This window comes from Miniopterus schreibersii, assembly GCF_964146895.1.
Source record: "Miniopterus schreibersii genome assembly, chromosome: 2".
Classification (NCBI taxonomy): domain Eukaryota; kingdom Metazoa; phylum Chordata; class Mammalia; order Chiroptera; family Miniopteridae; genus Miniopterus; species Miniopterus schreibersii.
Genome location: NC_138102.1, coordinates 134086811 through 134110354, shown reverse-complemented (window position 1 = coordinate 134110354; position 23544 = coordinate 134086811). Strand labels below are relative to the sequence as shown.

The window sequence follows — 23544 nt, the reverse complement described above, 5'->3', positions numbered from 1 at the left end:
GAAATACAGCTCTGTGTAAATAAGTATTGGGAAATTCTAATCTAAGTTAAATCATTCAAGATTTCTTTTATTTCTTTCATTATTGCTAGGTGATGAAAATCTGTTATAGGAGTACATTAAATATATTCCCCCAAATAAGTTATGGAATGCTTGTTGATAGTGCACAGTATCCTGTATATGGCTAAAAATTACTAAATATTTTTCAATTAATGAATTGTTCCCAGTCAAAAAAGAACAAATGCTTTTTTATTTTCATCTCTTTTTTTTAAAGCATGCAAGGATGCAACAATGACATAACTTCATTCAGTGTCTATCAAACCCACCAATACCAGAAACTACATTCAATTTTCTCAAATAGTAAGATTCACTCCACTCATAACAGACCTGTTCTTTGGTTTCACTATAATATGTATATAATCTTGAATGCATAAGACAGAAATGGTAGTGAAAGAATGTCCCTTTCATAATTCAAATAAATAATGTACATGAAGTCATACTATAAATAATAAGTAGGATTACTTCATTTGTTTTAACATTAAGTATTCAGAGTTTCCCTAAGTCTATACCTGCAAATACATTCTATACTGAAAACAAATCCCAATCCTTTAAGTAATTAGAGTAAATACAGAGAAGAATTTCTTCAATGTAATTTTTAAACTATTTTTTAAAGGTCCACATTATATTTAATTCCTGAACACTAGACCAAAACCATCATTAAAATAGGAAGAAAACGCAAGGATACCTGCTATGGTTGTTGATTTCTCAAACTCTTTTGCAACTTCTGTTCAATGTTTTGAAATATGAATTCTAAACTAAGAACATATTTAAAGAGCCCATGTCATATTTTCATTTGTGCTAGATGCTGTCAGGAACAGGAGATGACAAGCATAAAATGCCTGGATCTACCTTCAGCTAAGTGGAAAAGTAAATATTAACAAATTATTGTACCAATAATTAATTAATTACAATTGTAATAGATGTAAAGGGTGCAAGTCGCTATGTCACCATGTAACAGAGAAACTAACCTACAAAGATAAGAAAAGCTTTCTGGTGGAGAGAATAGATATGAATGATGGCTTGCAGTTGGCTAGACAAATAAAGCAAAAAAATGCAAAAAGCACAAGGAGGGACATGTGACCAAAAGGGGCACCGTGCCGTTAAGAAACCGCAACAGACGCGTGTCTGGATCATGCTGAGGAAGAGAAATGTACCTACAGAAGGGGACAAGAGACAGATCACACAGAGCCTTGTCACCCACATTATAAATTGTGAACTTCATCTTAAGGGTTCTAAGTAGAGAAGTAAAATGATCAGATATTCAGTTTTAGAAACTCACTTCAACAACTGTGTGGAGAACTGATTCGAGCTGGGAGATTTGGGATGAGAAAAGAAATGCAATTGGTCCGAAGTGTTTTACCCCCAAATGTCTTGCGCTTTGAATTGCATCTTGGAGGCAGGTGCTCACAGGAAACAGACTGAAGGAGAGAAGTCATCTATTTTTTCCGGCTTCGGAAGTGCAGAGAGAGGTTACTGGGGATGCCTGCGGGCTTGAGCAGCATCACCAGGGAGCCCACAGCCTCCCAAGCTCCTGCAGCGTCAGGGCCTGGGGCCTGCTCCCTGCTCTGCGCCAGCAGAAGTGACTCTTAAAGCAGCAGCAGGGCCTCAGCAAACAGCAGCAAGCGCGGCGGGAACCGTGGTAACGCTGCTTTTCCTGCTGCTCTTCCAGGGCCAGGGGCAATGAGAGCGGTAGGCAGTCACCGACCTCTGGGCAGTAGCGTCCCCATTCCCTGTTTCCTGCCCAGCCCTTGTCACACTTTCCTGGCCAATTCCCTATTTTAAACTACCCTCGTATGATTTCCTTTTCCCCCAGTGAATGGTGAACGATACAAACTTCACCATTTCAATCTTTTCGACCTCAAAAATTCTCATTTGTGTTGACTATGTAAAGAAATTGAATATAAACAAAATGTAGTAATAAATAATCATTAATATTAAATGTAAACAAAAATCATTGCCCAAATGTTTTTATATTAGTATTAACAACAAAAATAATCTCAAAAAAATCTAGCAACAGAGATTTTCTTAAGTAATTTAGGGTACATTATTATAATGTTTTTCATGCCCCACTTAAAATATGTGTTTATAGATAGTTTATAGATATAGTATAAGCAAGTACACATCATTTACTGCTAATTATACTGCTAAGAGGGGTAAAAAGTAAAGTTGAATGTGTACTTATCATATGATCCATAAAGTTCCATTCTTACAAATATACCCTCGGAAAATTTTGTACATGCGAATGAAAATACATGTACAACAATGTCCACAGCAGCATTGTCAATAATAACCAACAGCTGGAAAGACTCAAATATTGTCAGTAACAATGAACAACTGGAAAGACCCAGATCCATCAACAACAAAAGATATAAACACATCACAGTATATTCATACAATGCAATCCTTCGTCAATACATGGGTGAATCTCAAGAGAAAATGTTGATGGTAAGAAGCAAATCACACTGAAAAGAATGCCCACAGTAGAATTCCATTTTTACAAATTTTTTTAAAATGACAAAATATCTATTGTTTAGGCATAGCAAGTCAGGAGAGGGGTACCTCTGTGGGAGGGGGCGTTGTAATCAGAGAGAGGCATAAAGAGCTCTGGGGTGCTGAAATAGTCTATTTCTTGTCCTGGTTGATAGGTGCACAGTTGCTTGCCTTATAATTATTCTTTTGAGTACACATATGGGTTTCATGCACTATCCTGTAAGCATGAGATATCTTAAAATAAAAAAGTGAAGAAAAAAATCAAGATATGGAAGGATGAACCGTAGGAAAACAGAAACTTGATCTGCATAATTTAAAGCAAAATCACCAGCTCAGAGTCACACAGTCTCTCACATGCCTAGTCTATCTCAATAGATGTATGAATAATTAAATAAACGAAGGAACACCAAGATCTCCAATATGTTTAATATGCTCATAAATTAGATGTCCAAATGCCATCTAATAATTTTTATGTGGAAAAATTATGGGTGACTTGATTTCTCTTCCTGACATTTGTCTTTCTTACCAAAGTTCTCAATAAACATTTGAGAACTTTGAAAATTCCATAAAATGTATCATAAATTGTGTTGTTAAAAGTCCAAATTTGAGTCGGTTTATGTTATGGCCATTTTTCTTTCTCTTAGGCCATTAATTTGATTGTTTTCATAAGCAAGGTACTTAAAACAGTATAAATTATAAATCGGTGTTCTTAAACGTTGATACACATCATAGTCAGCTACAAAACAACCCAAGAGAACCCAGTAATATCTTGGCTAAACTGAATCAAGCAATTTTAAGTGTAAGAAAACCAACATTATGAATATGGCCCCAGAGGATCTACCTTAGGCCCCTCTCTTGGCTGATTGTCCCAGTCCTCTTTGCTTTTTGCCCTCCGGACAGTGACTTCTTTTAGCTCCAGAGCATTCTGTCTACTTAACTTCCACTCCCCATTCAGATCTCAGCTCAAATGTCCATCCCTTCCCTAGAAGAGAGTCCCCTGATCCCTCTCTATACATTTTACAGTTTATATATACTTATCCTGAAATTTTATCATTTTTTAATATATCTTAATTGATTTCAGAGAGAGGGAGAGAGGGGGAGAGAGAGAGAGAAATGTCAATGATGAGAGAGTCGTCATTGATCAGCTGCCTCCTGCATGCCCCCAACTGGGGGCTGAGCCCACAACCCAGGCATGTGCCCTGACCAGGAATGGAACCTCAATCTCCTGGATCCTAGGTCGATGCTCAACCACTGAGCCATGCCTAGCCGGGCCTGAAATTTTATCTTTATAGCACTTTAATACCATTTATAAGTAAATATTTATTTGTCTGATTATCAGATTAATGTTTTTCCTTCCCAATTATACTGTAAGCTCCACAGGGCATGGATTGTGTTGGTTTTGGTCACTTTAATATCTTCAGAACTGGACCTAATGCCCAACACTTAACAGACAATACATATTTTGTTTACTGGATAGTTGGTTGGATAAATGAGTAAATTATCAAATGAACCAACAAACAAATGGCTGCTCTCTCATATAAGCTTTGAACTAAAAATCATCTTTACTTAAAATTTTGTTTTTCTTTGAAAAAAATTCCATTTAATCAAAAATTTTAACTCAGATTAGGAATTACCTTGTATGACAATCAGGATAGCATGTATTCAATCTCAGCTAATCAAATAAACATTTTTGTTTTGTTTTGTTTTCTCTTTGTGTATAACTCTCACCTGTTTATATGTCGTTCACACTAAATACAGATCCTTTTCCAACCCAAATATCCAATGACAGCTCATGATTTTTTTATTTGATTTGGATATGATGGGTAAAGGAAGAAAAGGCAAGAAAACATATCTGCCTTCTAAGATTAATGACTATATTTTTCTGTTGAGAACTTGGAGTCCTACACTGAAATGTTTCCTCTCTGATCTCAGAATCTGAAGCTGTACCTAATATAATTGCTTCCAAGGGGGAAACACTGCTTATACTTTCTGACTGGCTGTCACACTGCTCTGAGTTAATCACCATCCCCCCAAAATGCCCAGCTCAAAACAATTGTGAGAATTCAGGACAGAATCTCTGTGGTGGTTTGAGCAATAAACCAATTTGTCTGTGTGAGGGATTTTTAGTTTCCAAAGCTCAGAAGATTTTATTAAGCAGGTGACATTTTCTGATTTTTAGATATCTCATTTTTCAAATCCATATGCTCTGGATTTCTACAAGTGTTTCTACATCATGTTTAAAAATTAGATTAACGCAATCCTGCATTCAGTTGTTCTTGAGAGCACAATGGCATTGCACTGGTGTTTTGAACAGTTATCTATGCCGTTCTTTCATGTCCTACATTTACGTGTTCTCTCATGACCTAATGTCCTACCTCTCTTTCTTACATGCTCTGTTCTAGTCACATCACCCTTCTTGCCATTTCTCATTGTCTGCAAGCATGGTCTTGCTTGAAAGCATTCATACTTATGGCTTCTCTGCCTGGAACATCTTTCCCCCAAATATATTTATGGCTGGCTCTATTGAAAACTTTAGGTCTTACCAAAAACTTTATTTAAAATTACAATCCCTCTTAAACACTTCTTTTACCTCTTTATTTCTTTATTTTTTCCCCCACAGCATTTATACTGTAAAATTTTTATTTTTATTTTTTACTATCTATCTTCCCACTCTAGGACAAAAACTCCATAAAGACAAAGATTTTTCCTCCTTTATGTTCTGCTATATTCTCAGCCCTTATTGTAGGTACTCAAAAATTACTGACTAAAACAAACATTCCATCAGAATTATCCAGTCTAAAATATCCCCGTGAAAACTACCAGAGTGTAGGAGTACTTCATTCCAGAAAGGGGATGCTTTTCCCTGGGGAAAGAGTAAAAGTTCTGCTAGACATAAAGCTACAGCTGCTTCTGATCAGCCCCACAGACAGCAAGAAAAAAAAGGAGTTAGATATTGATGAGATAAAGGACCCTGATGATCATGAAGAAGAGGGTAGGTGCTGTGTACTGGGATGGAGAAGAATATGTTCGGCTCTCAGATGATCCACTGGGTACTTCTTGGCATCATCATGACTAATTATAATTATAAATGTGTTAATACAAAAACCACAGCTTAAGAGCTTAATAATCCAGGACTCAGAACTCTCAGGCATGTGATGTGGATAAAACATCAGGCCAGGCCCTAGCTGGTTTGGCTCAGTGGTTAGAGCATCGACCTGGGGACTGTAGGGTCCCAGGTTCGATTCTGGCCAAGGGCACGTACCTCGGTTGCAGGCTTGATCCATGGTCCTGGTAAAGACTCATGTAGGAGGCAACCAATTGATGTGTCTCTCACATCGATGTTTCTCTCTCTCCCCCCCCCCCTTCCATTCTCTCTGAAAGCAATGGAAAAGATACTCTCAGGTGAGGATTAAAAATAAAACAAAACAAAAACATCAGGGTAGCCTCCTCAATTAGCAGAAGTGCTGGCTGAAGGAGAGGGCAACCTAAAATGGCTAGAGGCATTGGGCAGATGATGAATATCAATAATGGTCTTGGTAACGACGGCCTTAATGGGGGCCCCTTTTTTCCTCAAGTACATTTTCTTGGAAATTGTAACCAACCAGAATCTTTGATGAGCTTCGGCTGGATGGAGTGAACTTAAGTGAGAAGCAAGATCTGAGGGGCACAAGGAGGAGACTGCAGTGAAATATAGGGCAGTTCTATCAGCTGTTCACCACTTCTCCACTTAGTGTGAATGTTAGATTACAATTCATAGCCCCTCCCTTGTTTGGAGACTCACCCTCTGCTAAAAAGCAGCCACTTGCCCAAGAAGGCTCCTCCAATATAATGGATCCTATTAGCAATAGATCCATTGCTAATGACAAATGGACACAAGGGTAAAAGAGGCTGTCCTTCTCACCTCAAGGATGGACCAATTCTGTGGAGCAATTCATGTTTCAGAGCTTTCCAGGACGTGACCAGGCTGTTCTCCAGCTGAGATTCTATTTGTGCTTAGTTTTTATCTCCTGCTCTATCCCCCTGCCCACCATCTCCTTCTCCTGAGAGCAGTCTCTCAATAAATAACATAAACAAGAATTCCTGACTTGGCTCTGCTTCTAGTGAACCTCACCTAAGGCACATGGCTTATGCAAATCATCTCTGGAAGACTGCATCCTAAGCAGAGGCCTTTAAAATTCTCACCAATATGATTACAATGAAAATTAACTGACAACATTTTTAAAAACCACAAACCCTAAAATTAATAAAGTATCATGAGTGAGATTCACCAGGAGGAAAACGCAAAAGTTTTATAAAATAAAATCATTATATCAAATTATATATATTTTATATAATATCTATCATATTATTACATATATGTAACGTATATAACTTGATATCTATATAATGTATAAAATGGGGAAATGAAAACATGAGTGAGAACAAAAATATATCAAAAGCCAACCCAATTTACAAAAATAAGAAGTTTTAGTAGCATATAATGGATAAAATTGAAATTCATGTGGATTAAAAAGCAGATTAATCCCAAGAGACACAGAATTAGTGTGGTAGAAAGAAGATCTGAATAAATATCCCAGAGAAAAGCACAGAGAGACTTGAAGGTGGAAAATATAAAGGTTGAAATACATGGAGAACTGAGAGAGAAAGCTGACATACACTTAACCAGAGTCCTAGTTTAGTAAAGACAATGGTATAGAAGCAATATTTCAAGAGATAACGTTACAGGATAGGAGATGGACCTGCCAATGCATCGTCCTCTGGACATCGCCTGCGTCACCTCCCAGGGACACCAGAATAACCTGGACTTTGCAAAACCCCTCTTCCCTGCATGAAGACTCCCCTTCCCTTTTCTGCTCCTCCTTCCTCTGTCAAATAGAGGAGAACCTCTGAGCCTTGGGATAGACAGATCTATGCCCCTTTCCAGGGCAAAGCAACTACAAGAAAATGGAGACCGTCTATGTATCCTTTGTAAGACTACAAAGAGGTTCGTTCTTTCTAAGGGGAGAATTAATACCACTGTAATTAGCTAGTTATTAATAATAGAAAAGGAGCAAAGGAGGAAGCCAGACATTACAGGGATGTCATCTGGGCTGCTTCACCAGGAATCTGCAATTTTGCACTCCCCAGGGAACCACATCGGGAAGAAAGATGCATGCCCTGAAAGTTTGGGGGAGTAGGGAAGGTACTTACTGTCAATCACACCTGGGAACAGAGATCACTGGCCAGAATGGGCATGGCCACTACAAGCACACAAGATTTGGAAATATAACTCCCTAAACAAAGGAATTAGCTCTCTCTGGTTGCTCTTGTTGTGCTTGACTATTGGCTTGTGGGGCTCTTTTGCTCTTGCTTCCTTGTATTTGCCCATATGGCCCATGGCCATGTGGACCTGACAGGCAACTAACTGATGGAATGCAGCAGGGAAACACAAGCTAGGCTAACCTGATGCTGGACTGGACCTGGCTCCAACATAGAAAAGAAACTCTGGACACTGGCTCTGCTTTTACCTCTGCTAAAGCCCCACCTACACTTCTTCTATGACTGGACTAAGGGAAATGGGACTTTGGAAATCCTGGGGTATAATTCCATGGAAAGAAGGCTTTCTACTATACCTCATCCTCCTGTGGGGGTCCCCCGAATTCCACTCCCACTAGCAACTGGGGGGAGACGAATGCCTCTCCCATCCAACAATGCCTGAATTTTTTTCAAAGTTCATGAAAGACAACAAACTGTAGATTTAGGAATTCAACTAAATCTGAAATAGCATAAATAAATAAAAATTCACAACTAGATATATATCATGTTTTATGGAGCACCATTGCCTAGATTTGAATCTTGCCTCCAATAGTTAGGCAACATGGGAAAAATTATTTAATCTTTCTTTGCCAACATTTGTGATCTGTGACACAGGATTAACCTTTAAAAGACGGCATTTAAATTCCAGTAGTGGGGTCTCCCAGCTGGAGCTTTTCTGGGCATTTAAATTCAGCTCTGCAGGCATTTACTTTTTTGCCTCTATCGTATCTATTTTTTGAGTTATTTATGAAAAGTAAAAACATTTATAAAGAAAATGTATTGTTTATTATTAAAGTTATCTTTTAATATATGTTACTGATGTTAAAAAACATAAAAATTACATTTACAATTTAAATTACATTTTGCCAGGAACTAAAGTTCCCTTTCGTCCGATAAAGGTTAATAATAGAAACTACCTTACAGGTTGTAATGAGGATTAGGTGAATTGATATCTGTAAAACTTAGAATAAAGCTGTTGGGCTTTATTGTTTCTCTTTATTACTTTTATCTCAAATGCTCACACAAGATGGTCTGGATCAGAGACAAATTTCTTATTAATTATTTCACAATAAAGAAATAAGTGAATGGACTCCCTTGCCCTTAGCCTCACCTATGATGAAAGCTCGGTCACATGTCCTACACAAGTAGCTGGACACTACAGGACAGTGACAGAGAACAGTGGATTTTCCTACTTATATGAAGGAGAGATATAGTCATTCTCCTGCCAAAGGGTAGGTTCTCACTTAACCTTTTGGAATGTAAATACATCTTTCCAAGGGCCACATGAACCGCAAGTGTCTCCAAGGTCCGGGCTTCATACCTGGGTAGTCAGTGCCCCAACCTTTCTGGCACCTTGAGAACTTGACCTAGGGACCTAATCCAAGCTGCAGCCAGTTAGCCCCAAGGGAAAGATACGAGTTTTATTATCCTTTTGAGTCAAAACAATTAATTACACAAATGACTATAGATCTAATCCACACAGCCTGTGTAAAGTCTCAGGAGGCCATTCCACGAAGCTCTGAAAAATCCAGAGAAGTTTCATTTCCACACAAGTGCCTGGCGTATATCCCTAGGTATAACTGAAGTGCTTGTTATAGAAATAAAAATAAAGTTAATGGTATCATAATGGTAAGAGCAGAAAGTAATGAAATTACAAGAAGATTCAAGTGAGAGGATCAATAAGTGCAAAAGTTGGTCCTTAGAAAACTAATAAAATTAACCAACTCTGGGGAGATTAATCAGGAAAAAAAGAGGCATGACACAAATGAGCACTGTTCAGACAGAAGAAAGAGAGGTAACTACAGACACAGCAGATGACAAAGATAGCAAGAAAACACTTTGGACAACTTTGTAAGTACTATACTACCACTTGGAAAACCACGTGGCCTAATCTGGTGAGACTGAAGGTCTGCACGCGCCGTGATCCAGCCTCTGTGCTCCTCAGAACATGCTCCTGAAAGACCCTCACACACGTGCACCAAGAGGAAGGACAAGATTGTTCATAGAAACATAGGTCATAATGGCAAGAAAATATAACACCAAATGTTTGCATACCAGTGATTAAATATGCAAATTGTGATGACTTCATACCATAAAATATGAAGCAACAGTAAAAATAAGTAAATAAATAAATAAACTACAACTACATGCCATCAACTATACTAAATGCCACAAATATATTGTTGGACAAAATAGCAAATTACAGAAAAAATACAGTATAATACTATTACGTAAATTCAGTCACAACCAAAATTAAGCCATATGCCATTTGGAAATATATATGTACATGGTGAAATTATAAACAAAAGCAAAGGAATTATAATCACAAAATTTGGAATAGTGGTTATCTTGGGTAAGGAGGCAAAGGAATGAAATCAGAGTGGCAGATATAGTCAGTTACAAGAGTATTAGAAATGTTACATTTCTCAATTGGGTGGTGAGCACACTGGTGCACATATACATTACACTTAGTATTTGAAGTGTAAAATAGTTTAAACAAAAGGGACATTTTGTATGGAAAATATGAAGGAAAGAAAGAAAAGAAGAGGGGAAGGAGAAAAAGGGGGAGGTATAGAGAAATCTTTCCTAAAACCTTCATCCAAAATATCAGTGGCAGGGTGGGAATGAAACACCAAAACAGCACTCAATTCCCCCTTCTACCATGTACGGGTCGTCTGGCACTTTACATAGGTGTTTTGAGATGGGTAAGCTCTTATGTTCAAGACGTATTTTCTTGTCATAAAGTAAAAAAGTTCTTAGAGTTAGCATAGGCCATAAGACTTAACTATTCTCAAAAGTAGCTTTAAAAGTTGTATGTAATAGTCACCGCGGGGCAGTCTCTATGCGTGATTCTCTTAGAGGCCTCATCTAAGCTTTGGAGATGAAAAGCAGCTTTCTCACAAACCCTTGCTTCACCAGGCTGACACCCCCAGTTCCTGTGCATCTCCCCATCTTCTCTCAACTATTCTTTATAATCTGGGAAGGGGCACTAAAGTGACCATCCCTCCTGACAGTACCAATGCCATGCCTTCTCTTGGTAAGACCAAGGCAGGGGGCCTGGCCCCAGTGGTTTTCAACTCTCTTTAAAAGATAAGTATTTAACACTATTTTGCCCTTAAGTTTGGTTCACTGTTGCCAGTTTGGAGGCACAGGGAATAACACCCTGCTCAACATCTTTTATTAATACCAATTACTATAGAGAATTTAAAGCCTGACATGTGGATCAGTGTGCAGTATTAAAGAAAAGAAGAAAACTCTAAAATATATATAATAAACACACAGTGGAACAAAAACAGGATTAGGAAATATGAAGGACCTCTTGATAAAGTCCATATTTTGAAAGATGACTCTTTGGTTTGAACACCGGGGGGAAAGATTTTACATGATGGGCGTCACTCCTTGACGCCACATCTTTCCTCTCCCTGCTGCTAATGTTCCATGTAATGCTAATTAAATGCACATGTGTGACTAATTTAAGGGTTACAGATTTCAAGGAGGTCTGAACACCCCTTTCACCCCAACACAAAATAGAAAAGTACGTTGCTAGCCTCTAGAATTTACAGGGGACTGAGAATTGAACTGTAAAATCATATTTCACAGAAAAATCTAAATTGGCTTCTCGGGTTATAAATACCTGATTATGGTAGGGACAGTTCAGAAATAGCCCCATTTTAATTCATTTGGAAAGAGGTAGCTGCTCATTATACTGAGTCTCATGCGCAGAAAAGAGAACAGACTGGACATAATTTTGAGCTGTCAAGCTTAAAATATGTATAAAACAAATACTCTCACCCTGTTCTATGGCAGAATTAAGCCTGCTAACTAACAGACTAGATGCAGAGTCCAAATGGTGGTTACAAAGGTACCCTGGCACGAAGAAGTATGATTTACAAAAGCCACTGAAGCACAATTTCCATATATACCTGTGGTTAGAAAACATATCATTGAAGATGCTTTCTTTACGAGGATGACTGCAGTCTGAAACTCATCTTTATCACGTGTCAACTCGACATCCTAACATCACTCTCTTTAAAATGTCAATGATGGGAAAGTGGAGTCACCATTCCATATTCTTTTGAACACTATTTGCAGAAAGGGCAGTTATCCTGGAAACATTCAAATAGTCAGGCTTCCCCTATCAAAGCCATAGTTAGGATAACTATCTCCACATTTTTACTAAAAATAATTACGGGGGGGGGGGGGGGGGGGAGACCCATATCTAGTAAAAGTAATCCCCTAGTGAAGATGGAACACAATAGTCGAAAGAAAAGAGCTTACCTTTATGGTGGTTTGCACTGGATACAACTTTCCCCCACAAGGTTACGATAAATATTATTATCAGCAGTTTTCCTTTTGTTGCTTTCTGTAAGTATCTCTTACTCATCCTGTGAATAAAAAATAATAATAAAAATCCTAAGTATATGAAACATTGCATTTTCATTATAATTCTGCTACATTTAAAGCTTTTCATGACACATCAACATATTTAACTCCTGAAAATTGCATTTCTTATATTTAAAACGCTGTCTGCTGTATATAAACTATGAAGAGAAAAAATAAAAGTTTTCCAAACAAAGCATCTTCATATGATGCAAGAGATGAGAGGTTCTGCCTCAGTCAGTCTTCATTCACTTAACAATAGCCTCAATCAATTGGGAAATAGTACCATTTTCCTCTCCATACATATAAATATAAATGTACTGTATTCACAAAATCCAAGGCACAGCTGTTTGAATAATCTTTAAATAGTGACTTATTTTACTTTTTTTCCCTAAAGATTCCATCTTCAATGCCAAGTCAAACGGTCAGGGTAAGCAGTTTAGATAAAATGAACTAGATGAATTCCTGCACAGAATAAAATCACTTCAAATCTATTATTCCTAATGTGCTTTAAAAAATAAAAAGTTGCCTGGTACAACAGCTTTCTTATTGTACATCACTACTGCTAGAGATATCCAGATGTTAGAATATTGTTGGTCTCCACTGTGCTGTATTTATCAGAAAGTAGGAGAAAAGTGGAAAAGCAGATAGAAAAAATACCAACTTAACATTTTCAAGTTGAGCCCACAAAACTCAGGAAAGCAAAGAAATGTCATAATAAAATAATAGCTACTTACAATAAAAGTTCAGTACCTACTTTCTCTAGCACCTTATAGAACATTATTTCAATTGCCCTTCAGGACAAATTTGGGATGTTGGTATATCCATCCCCATTTCATAGATGATGAAATTTGAAAATCTGCCTGAGGTACAGTTTAATAATAAAATAAAATTCAAACCCAGAATTGTCAAGTATTAAAATCCTTACATTACTACATTGCTAAGAGGTAAGCAAAACTGATATAAAATACAATCATTCTGCATTTATTTTTGAGGGAGATAAAATATTTGTCCGTTACTCAGTGCCTTCCCAGATTCATTCTTGCTTGACCTACACTTCTTGCCTTGGTTCTACCACAAGCAAGGTCATGAGGTCACTTCCTGACCAGCCTGATTCCTCCTGAATTCTCCAAGTTAGCTTTTTCCTCACACCTTTGTTTCCAATTATTCCAGCTCCAAAAATAGGACTCAGTGGTAGCAATGATGGCCACACAATTTTGAAAAGGAGTCTTTCATATTGATAAATGTATGAAAAAATAAATGAATATGTGATGCATATTTAATATAGATATATGTTAACATTCCTTAGCCTGGGGAAGCACTGCACACTCATTCGGATGCTGAGAAAGCAACGTTGTATGGTTAAGAACATGGACTCACTCTTGAATCCGACTGGCTGGATTGGAGTCCAGGCTCTACCGGCTTCTACATGTGTGACCTTGTGTGGGTGTCTGGATCTCCCGCTTCGGTTTCTTCTTCTGTAATATGCAATAATGCATGTGAAATGTCTGACCCACTGGTTGGCATGTACAAGGGATCAATGACTGAGAAGAGAATGTTCAGCCACTTGGATGTCATGTTTGGTCCTTGAGTGCATGAGCGGACAGTCCCATTTACGTGGCGAATGAAGGGAGTTTCAGTGGCATCAACAGCTAGAAGTCCTCTGTGGACCTTGCTCTTGTGACATGTCAAGATAATGTACAAAGGGATATGTCCCTGACCTTTTAGACTGTTTGGTTTAAAATCTGCCTCCCTGCCTAGTGACTGTATGACTTTGGACAAATTACTTATAACTCAGAGTATTTTTGCTGTCCCTAAAATGAGGATAATAGTATCTGCCTCACAGTGTTGCGGGTATGAAGACCACACGATAATCCATGTGAGGAGTTTAACACTATGCACAGACGGTAACGGGTAACGAATGCTCCATACATGCTAGCCCTCACTATGATCATGACTGACTTAGACCAGCATTCTCCTAGGTATCTTGTGAGACGCCAGTTCCACGGAATGTTAATGCAGCGTTAGTGGAAAACACAGGGGCAAATGTATTTGTAAAATTCTGGGCTCAACAGCCCTGGCCAGTGTGCTCAGTTGGTTGGACGTGGCCCTGTGCACCAAAGGTTGCCGGTTCGATTCCCGGTCAGGGCTCAGGCCCAGGTTGCCAGCTCAAGTCCCAGTCTGGGGTGTGCAGGAGGCAGCTAAACATGGGGTTCATTCTCATATTGACGTTTCTCTCTGTGTCTCCCCCTCTCCCTTTCTCTCCCTCTCTCTAAAAATCAATAAAAAACATTGTTTTAAAAAATTCTGTGTTCAACAAATTCAACCAGAATTTTTTTAACGGGAGGCATAGCTGAGTGGGTGGCATTTTCCAGAAACCTCTCTCCACAGAGTAACACAGGTTACTAGTGTCCTCAGGAAGCCTCTTAGAGAAATAATCTGGTTTAGTATTCCCCCCTCAGAGGACAAATGACTATTTTAAATCTTCCATTCTGTTGCCTTTGTTTCCCCTCAGCTTTCTTACTACTAACTTTGTTATGAGACTACTTTCTCTCACTTTTTTTCAAACATCTTGCCTCCCCTTCTACATCCAATCCCTGCAACTTTACTGTACTGCATAGCATCGAAAAGAAAGAGCAGTTTAGCAAAACTCATCTGACAAGGAGAGCTGCTTAGCATAATTCCTGATAATAGCTTTCCCATAGCAAATGGTCTCTGCTCCAAGGTCAGTGACCCGTTGTATTTTCCATCCCACTGTACACCCACCAAATGGGATGACAAAACTGACAGCTGGTCAAACGGATAACTAGACAGATGGAAATGGAAACACCCACTACGTCATCAGGCTGTGAAACTGAAAAAGGAAGCAGACTGAAGGTGAACCCTTGGAAGTCTCTGAAGACCCCAGCCTTCTCCTTCTCACACCAACCCCATCCCTGACCAGTCAGTCACCACCTTCTCTTCATACTACTTCCTCAGAATCTCCTAAATGAATACACTGATTCCCATCCCTACGGCAATCCTGCAGTTCAGACCACCAAAATTCCCATGGGCTACATGCAGCCTCCTAACTGGACGTCCTGCTGCCAATATTGCCGCCAATGAAGGGCAGAGTCAGGTCTGCCTTGTCCACGGCTATATCTGGTACTTTGTAAGTGCCTGGTAAATACTGTTGACTGAATGCAAACCATTCTCCATGCTGTAGCCAAGTATGGAACTGTGATCACAAGACACCCATCATAAGATTAAAACCTTCACTTGATTCCCCTCTACATTCGGAGGGGGGGGAAAGGCCATTACCCTCAACAAGGTATAAAAACCTGTATCAGGGTTAAAAAAATAGTTTTTTACTCGTTATGTCTCTAATCTGATTTTGTGCCATTCCTCCCCATCACTCTGTTTTAACTCTACTAAGTCTCCTCAGTGCCTTCCAGCATACGCCACCTCCGTGTCACCTGAAACATATCAGCCGCCCACCCCGTCCCCCATCCACTCAATGGTCAGGGTGCAGGTTAGACTTCCTCCCACAGGATTCGTTCAAGACCACGCTGAGCACCCTTCTTTATGCACAACAGCCACTTGTCACACTGTATTGTAATTTTCCATTCACTTATCTCCATCCCCCACTCTAATATAAGATTCCTAAAGACAGGGACTGTGTCCAATACATTTGTGAATACCTAGTGCCAGGCCCAAGGCTGAGCTTAATAACTGGTAAATGAGTATTTGTTGAATGTCAGTGGAGCCGTAGAGCCAAATATATTGTGTAGTTGTCAATGTGAGGAGGAGGAAGTGGGTGCCATTCTTTTAGGACAAACAGGAGACAAATGCAAGAAAAGGGTGGGGGAGGGGAGACGAGCAAGGCAAACGAAAATGACAAGGGAGCAATCCAAGCTGTCATTAGTTTTATTCTGACTTTTGAGTAACAATCAAGCTTGAGCAAACTGAAGTGTAATGGAGTGATGGAGGATTTTTGACAAAGGGACAGTTTCAAAGAAGAAAACCCAAAGGGAAAAGTGCTGACTGGCACGTTTCTTCCTGACCTCGTAGGGGAGCACGGGAGGGGACATTCCCTTCCCATTCAACTCCCACTCAGCGTGCTACCCACCAGGTCTCAGTTTAAAATTTTCCAGTACCGTCAAGGGCCCAACACACTTTCAGAATTGTCACATTCCTCTATAAAAACAGCAATATTTAAGTGAATTCTTTTAAATCGGTAAGTGGTTTTTAATTTTTATTTATTTATTTTTAACATGTTTTTATTGATTTGAGAGAGAGAGGAAGGTAGAGGGGAGAGATAGAAACAGCGATGAGAGAGAAATATCGATCAGCTGCCTCCTGCGTGCCCCCGACTGGGGATGGAGCCTGCAGCCTGGGCCTGGGCCTGGGCCCTGGCGGGAAATCCATCGGGCGGCCCCTTGGTGCACGGGAGGGCGCTCAATCCCCCAAGCCACACCAGCTAGGCTTAAGTGAATTTTTTTAAAGCAAAAGCTGAGGGGGAAAAGAAACAGGAAACTGAAGGATAAGTGCACACAGAGAAGGAAACCTTGAAATGGCTCCCCAAGCAGCCGCCACCTGCAAGGAGCAGGAGGGAAACAGGGTAACTGGGAAAGGTCACCTTGGCAGGGAGGGATGCTGAAGGGAAAAGCTGTCAAAGGAGAGGGCTGGCAATTCCATCTCCAGACTTCCTCCCACTCTTCTCGAGTGTCTCATTTCAGTCATACTCACTGAGACGGTGACTTTTGGATCATTTTGAAACCCTTCCCCTCCCGACCAATGCTCAAAGTGCATTTAATTGTAAATAAGCAAGAACCAAAAGACTATTATGCTACTAGAAAAATCATTTCCCCATAAAAACAGAAAGTAAGCTTAACTGGTCTAATGAAGAGAAAATGGAAAGGAAAAGGGGGAGAACCTTATATAGAAAGGAGATAAAAGCTGGGGTAGAATTCAACCACCTGGCGTCCCCTTGAGCTTAAGGCACTTCTGTGGAAATAAAGGTCATATAAGGCAATGTATACAAAAGCCTCTTTAGGACACTTCTCTGCATCGATCTAATCTTCAAACCAACCTGGTGGTAATCAATTACAATGGCATGGATTTCAACAGACAAAGCTAGTACAGGAATCAACCCTTGAGGTAAAATACTCCAACTGACAAGGTTTGTTCTTGCCTACACAGGGACCAGAATGATCTTTATAAAGTATAAATAAGAGTATATTACTCCACCTCACATCTTTCTTAAAATCCCAAAATCTACCTACCCACTGAAATGAGAGTAAAATGTAAATTTCTTACTGGAATTTACAGTAAGAGAGGTGGGCTCAGCCTCCCACCTCTCTGACCTCACTTCACATCCCTGTTTCCTCGGTTCCCTGCTGGCAGGGCCTCTGTTGTCTTCCAGAGGCCAAAGGCACCCACCTTCCAGTCTCTCTTTCTCCCAATATTCTGGTGTACTTTATTTACTACAGTATGAAATTATCTCATTTGTATATTACACATTTAAGCATTTATTTTCTTTTTTCTCCCACTAAAATGTAATTTCTGTGAGAGCATTTTCTATCACCACTCCAGCAGTAGAACAGTATCTACAATGTTCAATATCTACATGCTCCACGAAGAAATGCATGTATTGAATATACAATCATAACAGAATAGATGAATCCTTTTTGATGGAGAAGTTTCATTACTTCTTTTAATTTAAAGAATTAAATTTCTATTATATTCATCAGCTAAGAATGCCAGCAGCAAGAAGAGTCCACATATTGTGTGGTGGAGTGACACAATATGAAGTTAGAAGAGGAGTGAGTGGGAGATGGAAAAAATGGAAACACAGTCTAGATTGATCTTTCAGGAAACACACAGAGAAGGGAAATAAAGGTAGAGTGGCATCTTGAGAGATTTTTAACAAGGTGATGGGAATGAGCCAGAAGGGAGAGAGAAGTTAAAGATACCAAAGGGAGGCTGGACTATAAAGAAAAGTTTTAGTAAAAGTATAAGTTATTATTACAATGTTATAATTACAATAAATTATTATTGCTATTATTACTTTTTAAAACATTTTTATTTATTTTTAGAGAGAGAGAGGAAGGAAGAGTGAGGGAGAGAGAGAGACAGAAACATAGATGTGAGAGCAAAACATCAATCAGCTGCCTCCTGCCTGCCTCCTACGAGGGATCAAGCCCGCAATGGGGCATGTGCCCTGACCAGGAATCAAACTGGCAACCTTTCAGTGCACAGGATGGTGCCCAACCAACTGAGCCACACCAGCCAGGGCTGTTATTATTACTTTTAATTTCCACATTTTATAGAGAAGAAAATGTATCTTCCAAAACTAAGTCATTTTTTGTTTGCTGATAGGTTATTAGAATCCTCCTACAAAATAGGACATCTAGAGCCACAAGTTTTACTACATTGCTGATTTTATCCAATAATAACCTCCAACTTGACTATAATTTTATTATAAAGATTATGAATGCATCTAGAATATCCAAGTTATTTACTGAAATAGCAATTATCTTTGAAGTAGATAAATAGCAGTATTGATATTAGATAGATATAGATAGGATAGATGATAGATGAAAGATAGATGATAGATATATATAGATGGATAGATAGAGGTTAAGTAGATATAGATGTGTATTAAAATATAAGGGATGCCTGTATGTATGTATGTATGTATTTTGTATATATAAAAACATATAGTAATAAATTTAAGAGATAATCATGTAACCCTACCAATAATCCTACATCATGTGTTATATAATCCAGAATCTGAGTGGTCAATTCTAATCATTTTTTATTATTGCTATTCATTTTGTTTTTATTTTACATCATATATCCAAGATCATCACATTATGGTATTTCACACCACACTCGCCACATACATTACTTGAATTAGAATCTCCCTGTTGAACAATTAGAATCTGGACTTCCCATCTAGTAAATTATCATCAAAGGTTTAGAGTTGGATTTTCATATTCCAGTCATATGATTAACCCAATTAGCTCATATTTTCTTAGGTAAGTTTAGAACAAAGACTGAAACCTAAACAAGTTTCTCAACTTTTTCTGAATTGAAACATCCATTTTAAAATTCTCATCTTTTTTGATACATCAGTGTTTCATGATAAATTTACTTTTTGGATTCCATTCTGTTAAAAAGTCAACCCTGGAGATTTAGCCAAGAAATCTCCATTGGTTTCTAAAGATTGCCTAGCAGCAAATTCAGGCCTCATTTAAAAACCACAATTGCCTCCTTTCTTCACCCAAATTTTGTATTTCCATTTATTTCCCCACAATACTGCAATTTGAGTGGGTACAAAAACCCAGGAGTGTGTTTGCTTTATGCTTAACAATGTACAGACAAAGTGTTGATTTTGTACAAATGCCTTTGCCACCTACAGACTATAATAGTAGGAAATAGAAATGTATTGTCATTTAAATGATTTCTCCAGAAGCATACAATATTCCAAAACTCTAAGCTCTAATACCCAAAACATGAAAATGTTATAAGCAAAATAAAACAATCATTTGAGATTATGAGAGCACTGGAAAGACCCATGAAATGATTAGGGTTAGACTAAACCACAACACTGTGCATCTGTCAATTACAGCTGAATCACTTACCTTCTTTTTCTATATATAAAATGGGAATGTCATCTATTTTCTCAAAGAGGAATGTCATTATAATAAACAAGAAATCATGTCAGTTTGGACTTAATAAAAGACATATGATAAATGAGAGGTGTTACTATTTCTTCAAAGGTCCTACTCTTAGACCATGAGCTTGTAAATCAGAAATACCTGCCTGAGTGTGATCCTGACTTCAACATGTAATAGTTAAATGAATTTGTCAACTCTGCTTAACAACTTGAGCCTTTGTGCCCACATATGGGATGCATTAATACTATTACACATTGGTAGGACTGCTGTAAGGAATAAATACAATGTATATAAAGCATTTAACCCAGAGCCAGAATAGACACTCTAACTGTAGCTATTGTTATATATTATTAACAACATCTGGAACACAGCCTCCTGGCTAGGAATGAGTGGGGAATAAAAAGTCTTTGAGCAACAAATAAAAGAGCTCATGCGTTTTAATCATAGGTGATAAATAAACCTACTTTTAGGAATTTATTCTAAGTCTATAGAATTGGAAGGTAAGAATATGATCCCACAAGCTAAAAATGTAATAGGGCTGATTAACAGTCTTCTGATGGCTCTGCAAAATAAATATTGATACTTGGATATCAGAAAATAGACATCAAATCTATAAATGTACAGCATTCTGGGATTATTAAGTATAAGAACAAATATTCCTCAAATGCCTCTACAGATACGTAGAACACAGCATGCTAACCGAAGTCATTAATATTACTATGCATGTTTTTATGGTTTCAAATGTACTGGCTTAAAATGTACTCGCTCATTCAATATATCATTCAGTCCTCATAATAACTCTTAATAATCCTCATAAGAATTAAGCTCTGCATGTATTAATATTCCCAGATTACATATAGAATCTGAGAGAATCATTTGAAGATAAGTAATAAGTGGCAGAAGAGAGTCTTGAATCCAAATCTGGTGCCCATTGGCTCAGTTCTCATCACAACAGCAGTTAAACGATGCTTTGCATACTCTGCAATGGGTCCCAAAAGTATGTGGTCCATTTTTACAAGTATGTACTTAAAAAGGCTAAAATGAAGTTCTAGCTTTCGATTATCAAGAAAATCATCCAAAGAAAATCACCTCATTGCCAAGCTCCTGGATAAAGGAAATACTACTGTAGCTCATTACTGTGCCCTGTGGACTATAAAGTGATCCTTCTGGAAACGATGTACCCTTTACCATTTATACACACTGCCTGAGTGGCCTGGTGAAAAGTGAGTTGAAATTTTCAGAGTTAAGTGTCCACTGTCTACCAGATACCCGCCTATTGAGATCAGACCTAATGGAATTGCTACAGCACAAGTGGCAACCTCAGACAGAGTTTTCAGATAAAATACAGAATGTCAATTTCAATTTGGAATCTATCTTTTTTTACAGGTTCATTGAGATATAATTGATATACAGAAATACTGTGCATATTTAATATATACGAGTTGATGCCTTAGGATGCAAAGGCATCCCATGATACCATCGCGATAATCAAGGCGCACACACGTCAATACCTCCAGATGTTTCCGTGTGACCCTGTGCTGCGTGTGTGTGTGTCTGTGTGTGTTAAGAACATTTAGTATGACATCTACACTCTTACATTTCGAAGTACACATCATATTGTTAATTGTATGCGCTATATATCTTGGTTATTGTGAATAATGTTGTGATGAACATGGGAGTGCAAACATCTCTTTAAGATCTTGATTTCTATTCTTCTGGAGAGACACCCACGACTGGGATGGCTGGATCATATGGTATTTATATTTGTAATTTTTTGAGGAACATACATACTGTTTTCCATAGTGGCTGTACCATTTTACATTCCTAGCAACAGTGTACACGGGGTCCCTATTCTCCACATCCTCACAAACACTTGCTATCTATTGAGTTTTTTTAATAATAACCATCCCAACAGGTGTGAGGTGATAACTCACTGTGATTTGGATTTTCATTTCCCTGATGATTAGTGATGTTGAGCACCTTTTCGTGTACCTGTTGACCACTTGTATGTATTGTTTGGAAAGATGTCTTTTCAGGCCCTCTGCCCATTTTCAAATCTTTTTTCCTTTGCTGTTAGGTGCTAGAAGTTCCTTATATATTTTACAAATTAACCCCTTATCCAACTTATCTAAAATTCACATTTAACTGTGTGTCCTATCATTTTAGTTGCCAAATCCGCCGACTCTACTCTAGTTTTCAGCTATACTATTTTAATCAAGAAACTAACATTGACTTGTAGTCTGAAACATGCTTGTCTAAAGAAAAATAAGCTTAGAATTTCATAGAAGATAGTAGAGACTAAAATAAAAAAATCTTCATTTGTTTTTTGTTTGAATATCTTCTACATACATACCCAAGAAGGGATGTCTGAAAACTACTTCTTCAATTTGCCTGCAGTTCTGCTGACTAATTTTGAAGATATGAATTGTGTATTCTGATTTAAAATGTATCACATTTAGTCTACTATGGCAATTAAGAGCACGAGACTTGAATCCAGACACTGGATGTCAAGGTTTCACTCCACGCTTGCTGTCAACTATTTAACTTCGCAAAGCCTCAGTACCTTCTTCCATAATATGAGAATAACAGTATCTGCCTCAGAGTGGTGCTAAATGAGCTAATTTATGTAAAGTTCTAAGCACAGATCCTGACACACAGTAAGCAACCTATAAATGCTGGCTATGACACAGCAGTCATTTAAAATTACTCTATGATTAACTTCTGTATTCAATAGGGGATAACCAGTTGACTGAACTCGTTTCTATCTTATAGGCACCACAAGGCATCCAGAAGACAATGATGATCACATGTCCATCATTCTGACATTCCCCGTTGAGTCATTTTACTCCTTTCCCAATAACTAACTGTAGGTAGTTTGAGGATAGTTTATCTCTGATTTAAATTTCATATCTCTTTGCACTTCACAATATTAACCTTAAGCTACCTTCTTTCTCTGTATTTCTGTTTTGTATTTAGTTCCCCTGTCCTTACCATTTGTTTTTTAAAAAAAATTATGAACTATTGCTTCCAGGATCCAAATCTGTTCTTTCCCACCCCCCCCCCCACCCCCCACCCCAAAAACAGGCAGTGTGATTCTTTGGTAAAATCAAAGTGAGATTTCACACTGAACCCTCTGTAACAAGCAATAGGTGATGTCAAACAATAAGCCATAAGCAAATTTGAGGGTAACGAAGCTAAAATTTAGAATGTAATAAAGCTATTTAATTGAAAAATACCTAGCTTATACAATTCTCTCTCTTTTCCTATATAAACTCCAGGCCATTGTCAATAACTAGACAAGTTTGGATTTACCTTCTGCCACCCTCTTACAGCAGCAACGACGCTATGTCACACAAGGTGGCCAGGTGTAGGTGGTAGGAGACAGGCGGTGTGTAGACAACCCACAAAGCATCCACTCCTGAATGACATAGGAATGGCTACATTTCGCAACTCTTGGGTGGAGTTTCACTAAATAGAATAAGAAAGAAAACTTTCAATCATATGTCCCCTTTTACTGGTAGCTAAATCACAATCCTAGCATTTAATTTTGTGATTATTATGGCAAAAACAGAGCTAGCTCTGCACGTAACATGTAAGTTCCACATACAGTGTTCATAACAAAATATTTTTTTTTCCTTTTTTAATAAAACTCTTATAG

General features: G+C 38.2%; 1 protein-coding gene across 6 annotated transcripts in view; it reads right to left on the bottom strand.

The window, feature by feature from the left end:
• TAFA2 (TAFA chemokine like family member 2) overlaps window positions 1-23544 on the bottom strand; it is a 416091-nt gene that overhangs the window by 117531 nt on the left and 275016 nt on the right. For 3 of the 6 annotated variants that reach the window (XM_081130399.1, XM_081130402.1, XM_081130398.1), the window contains exon 2: window positions 12121-12227. In XM_081130399.1, coding sequence (XP_080986525.1) covers window positions 12121-12226 — 106 coding nt within the window. In that variant the 5' untranslated portion in view covers window position 12227. Of the gene's footprint in view, window positions 1-12120; window positions 12228-13602; window positions 13664-23198; window positions 23355-23544 lie in introns of those variants that run through there. The other 3 variants (XM_081130400.1, XM_081130401.1, XM_081130403.1) reach the window with 2 other exon arrangements.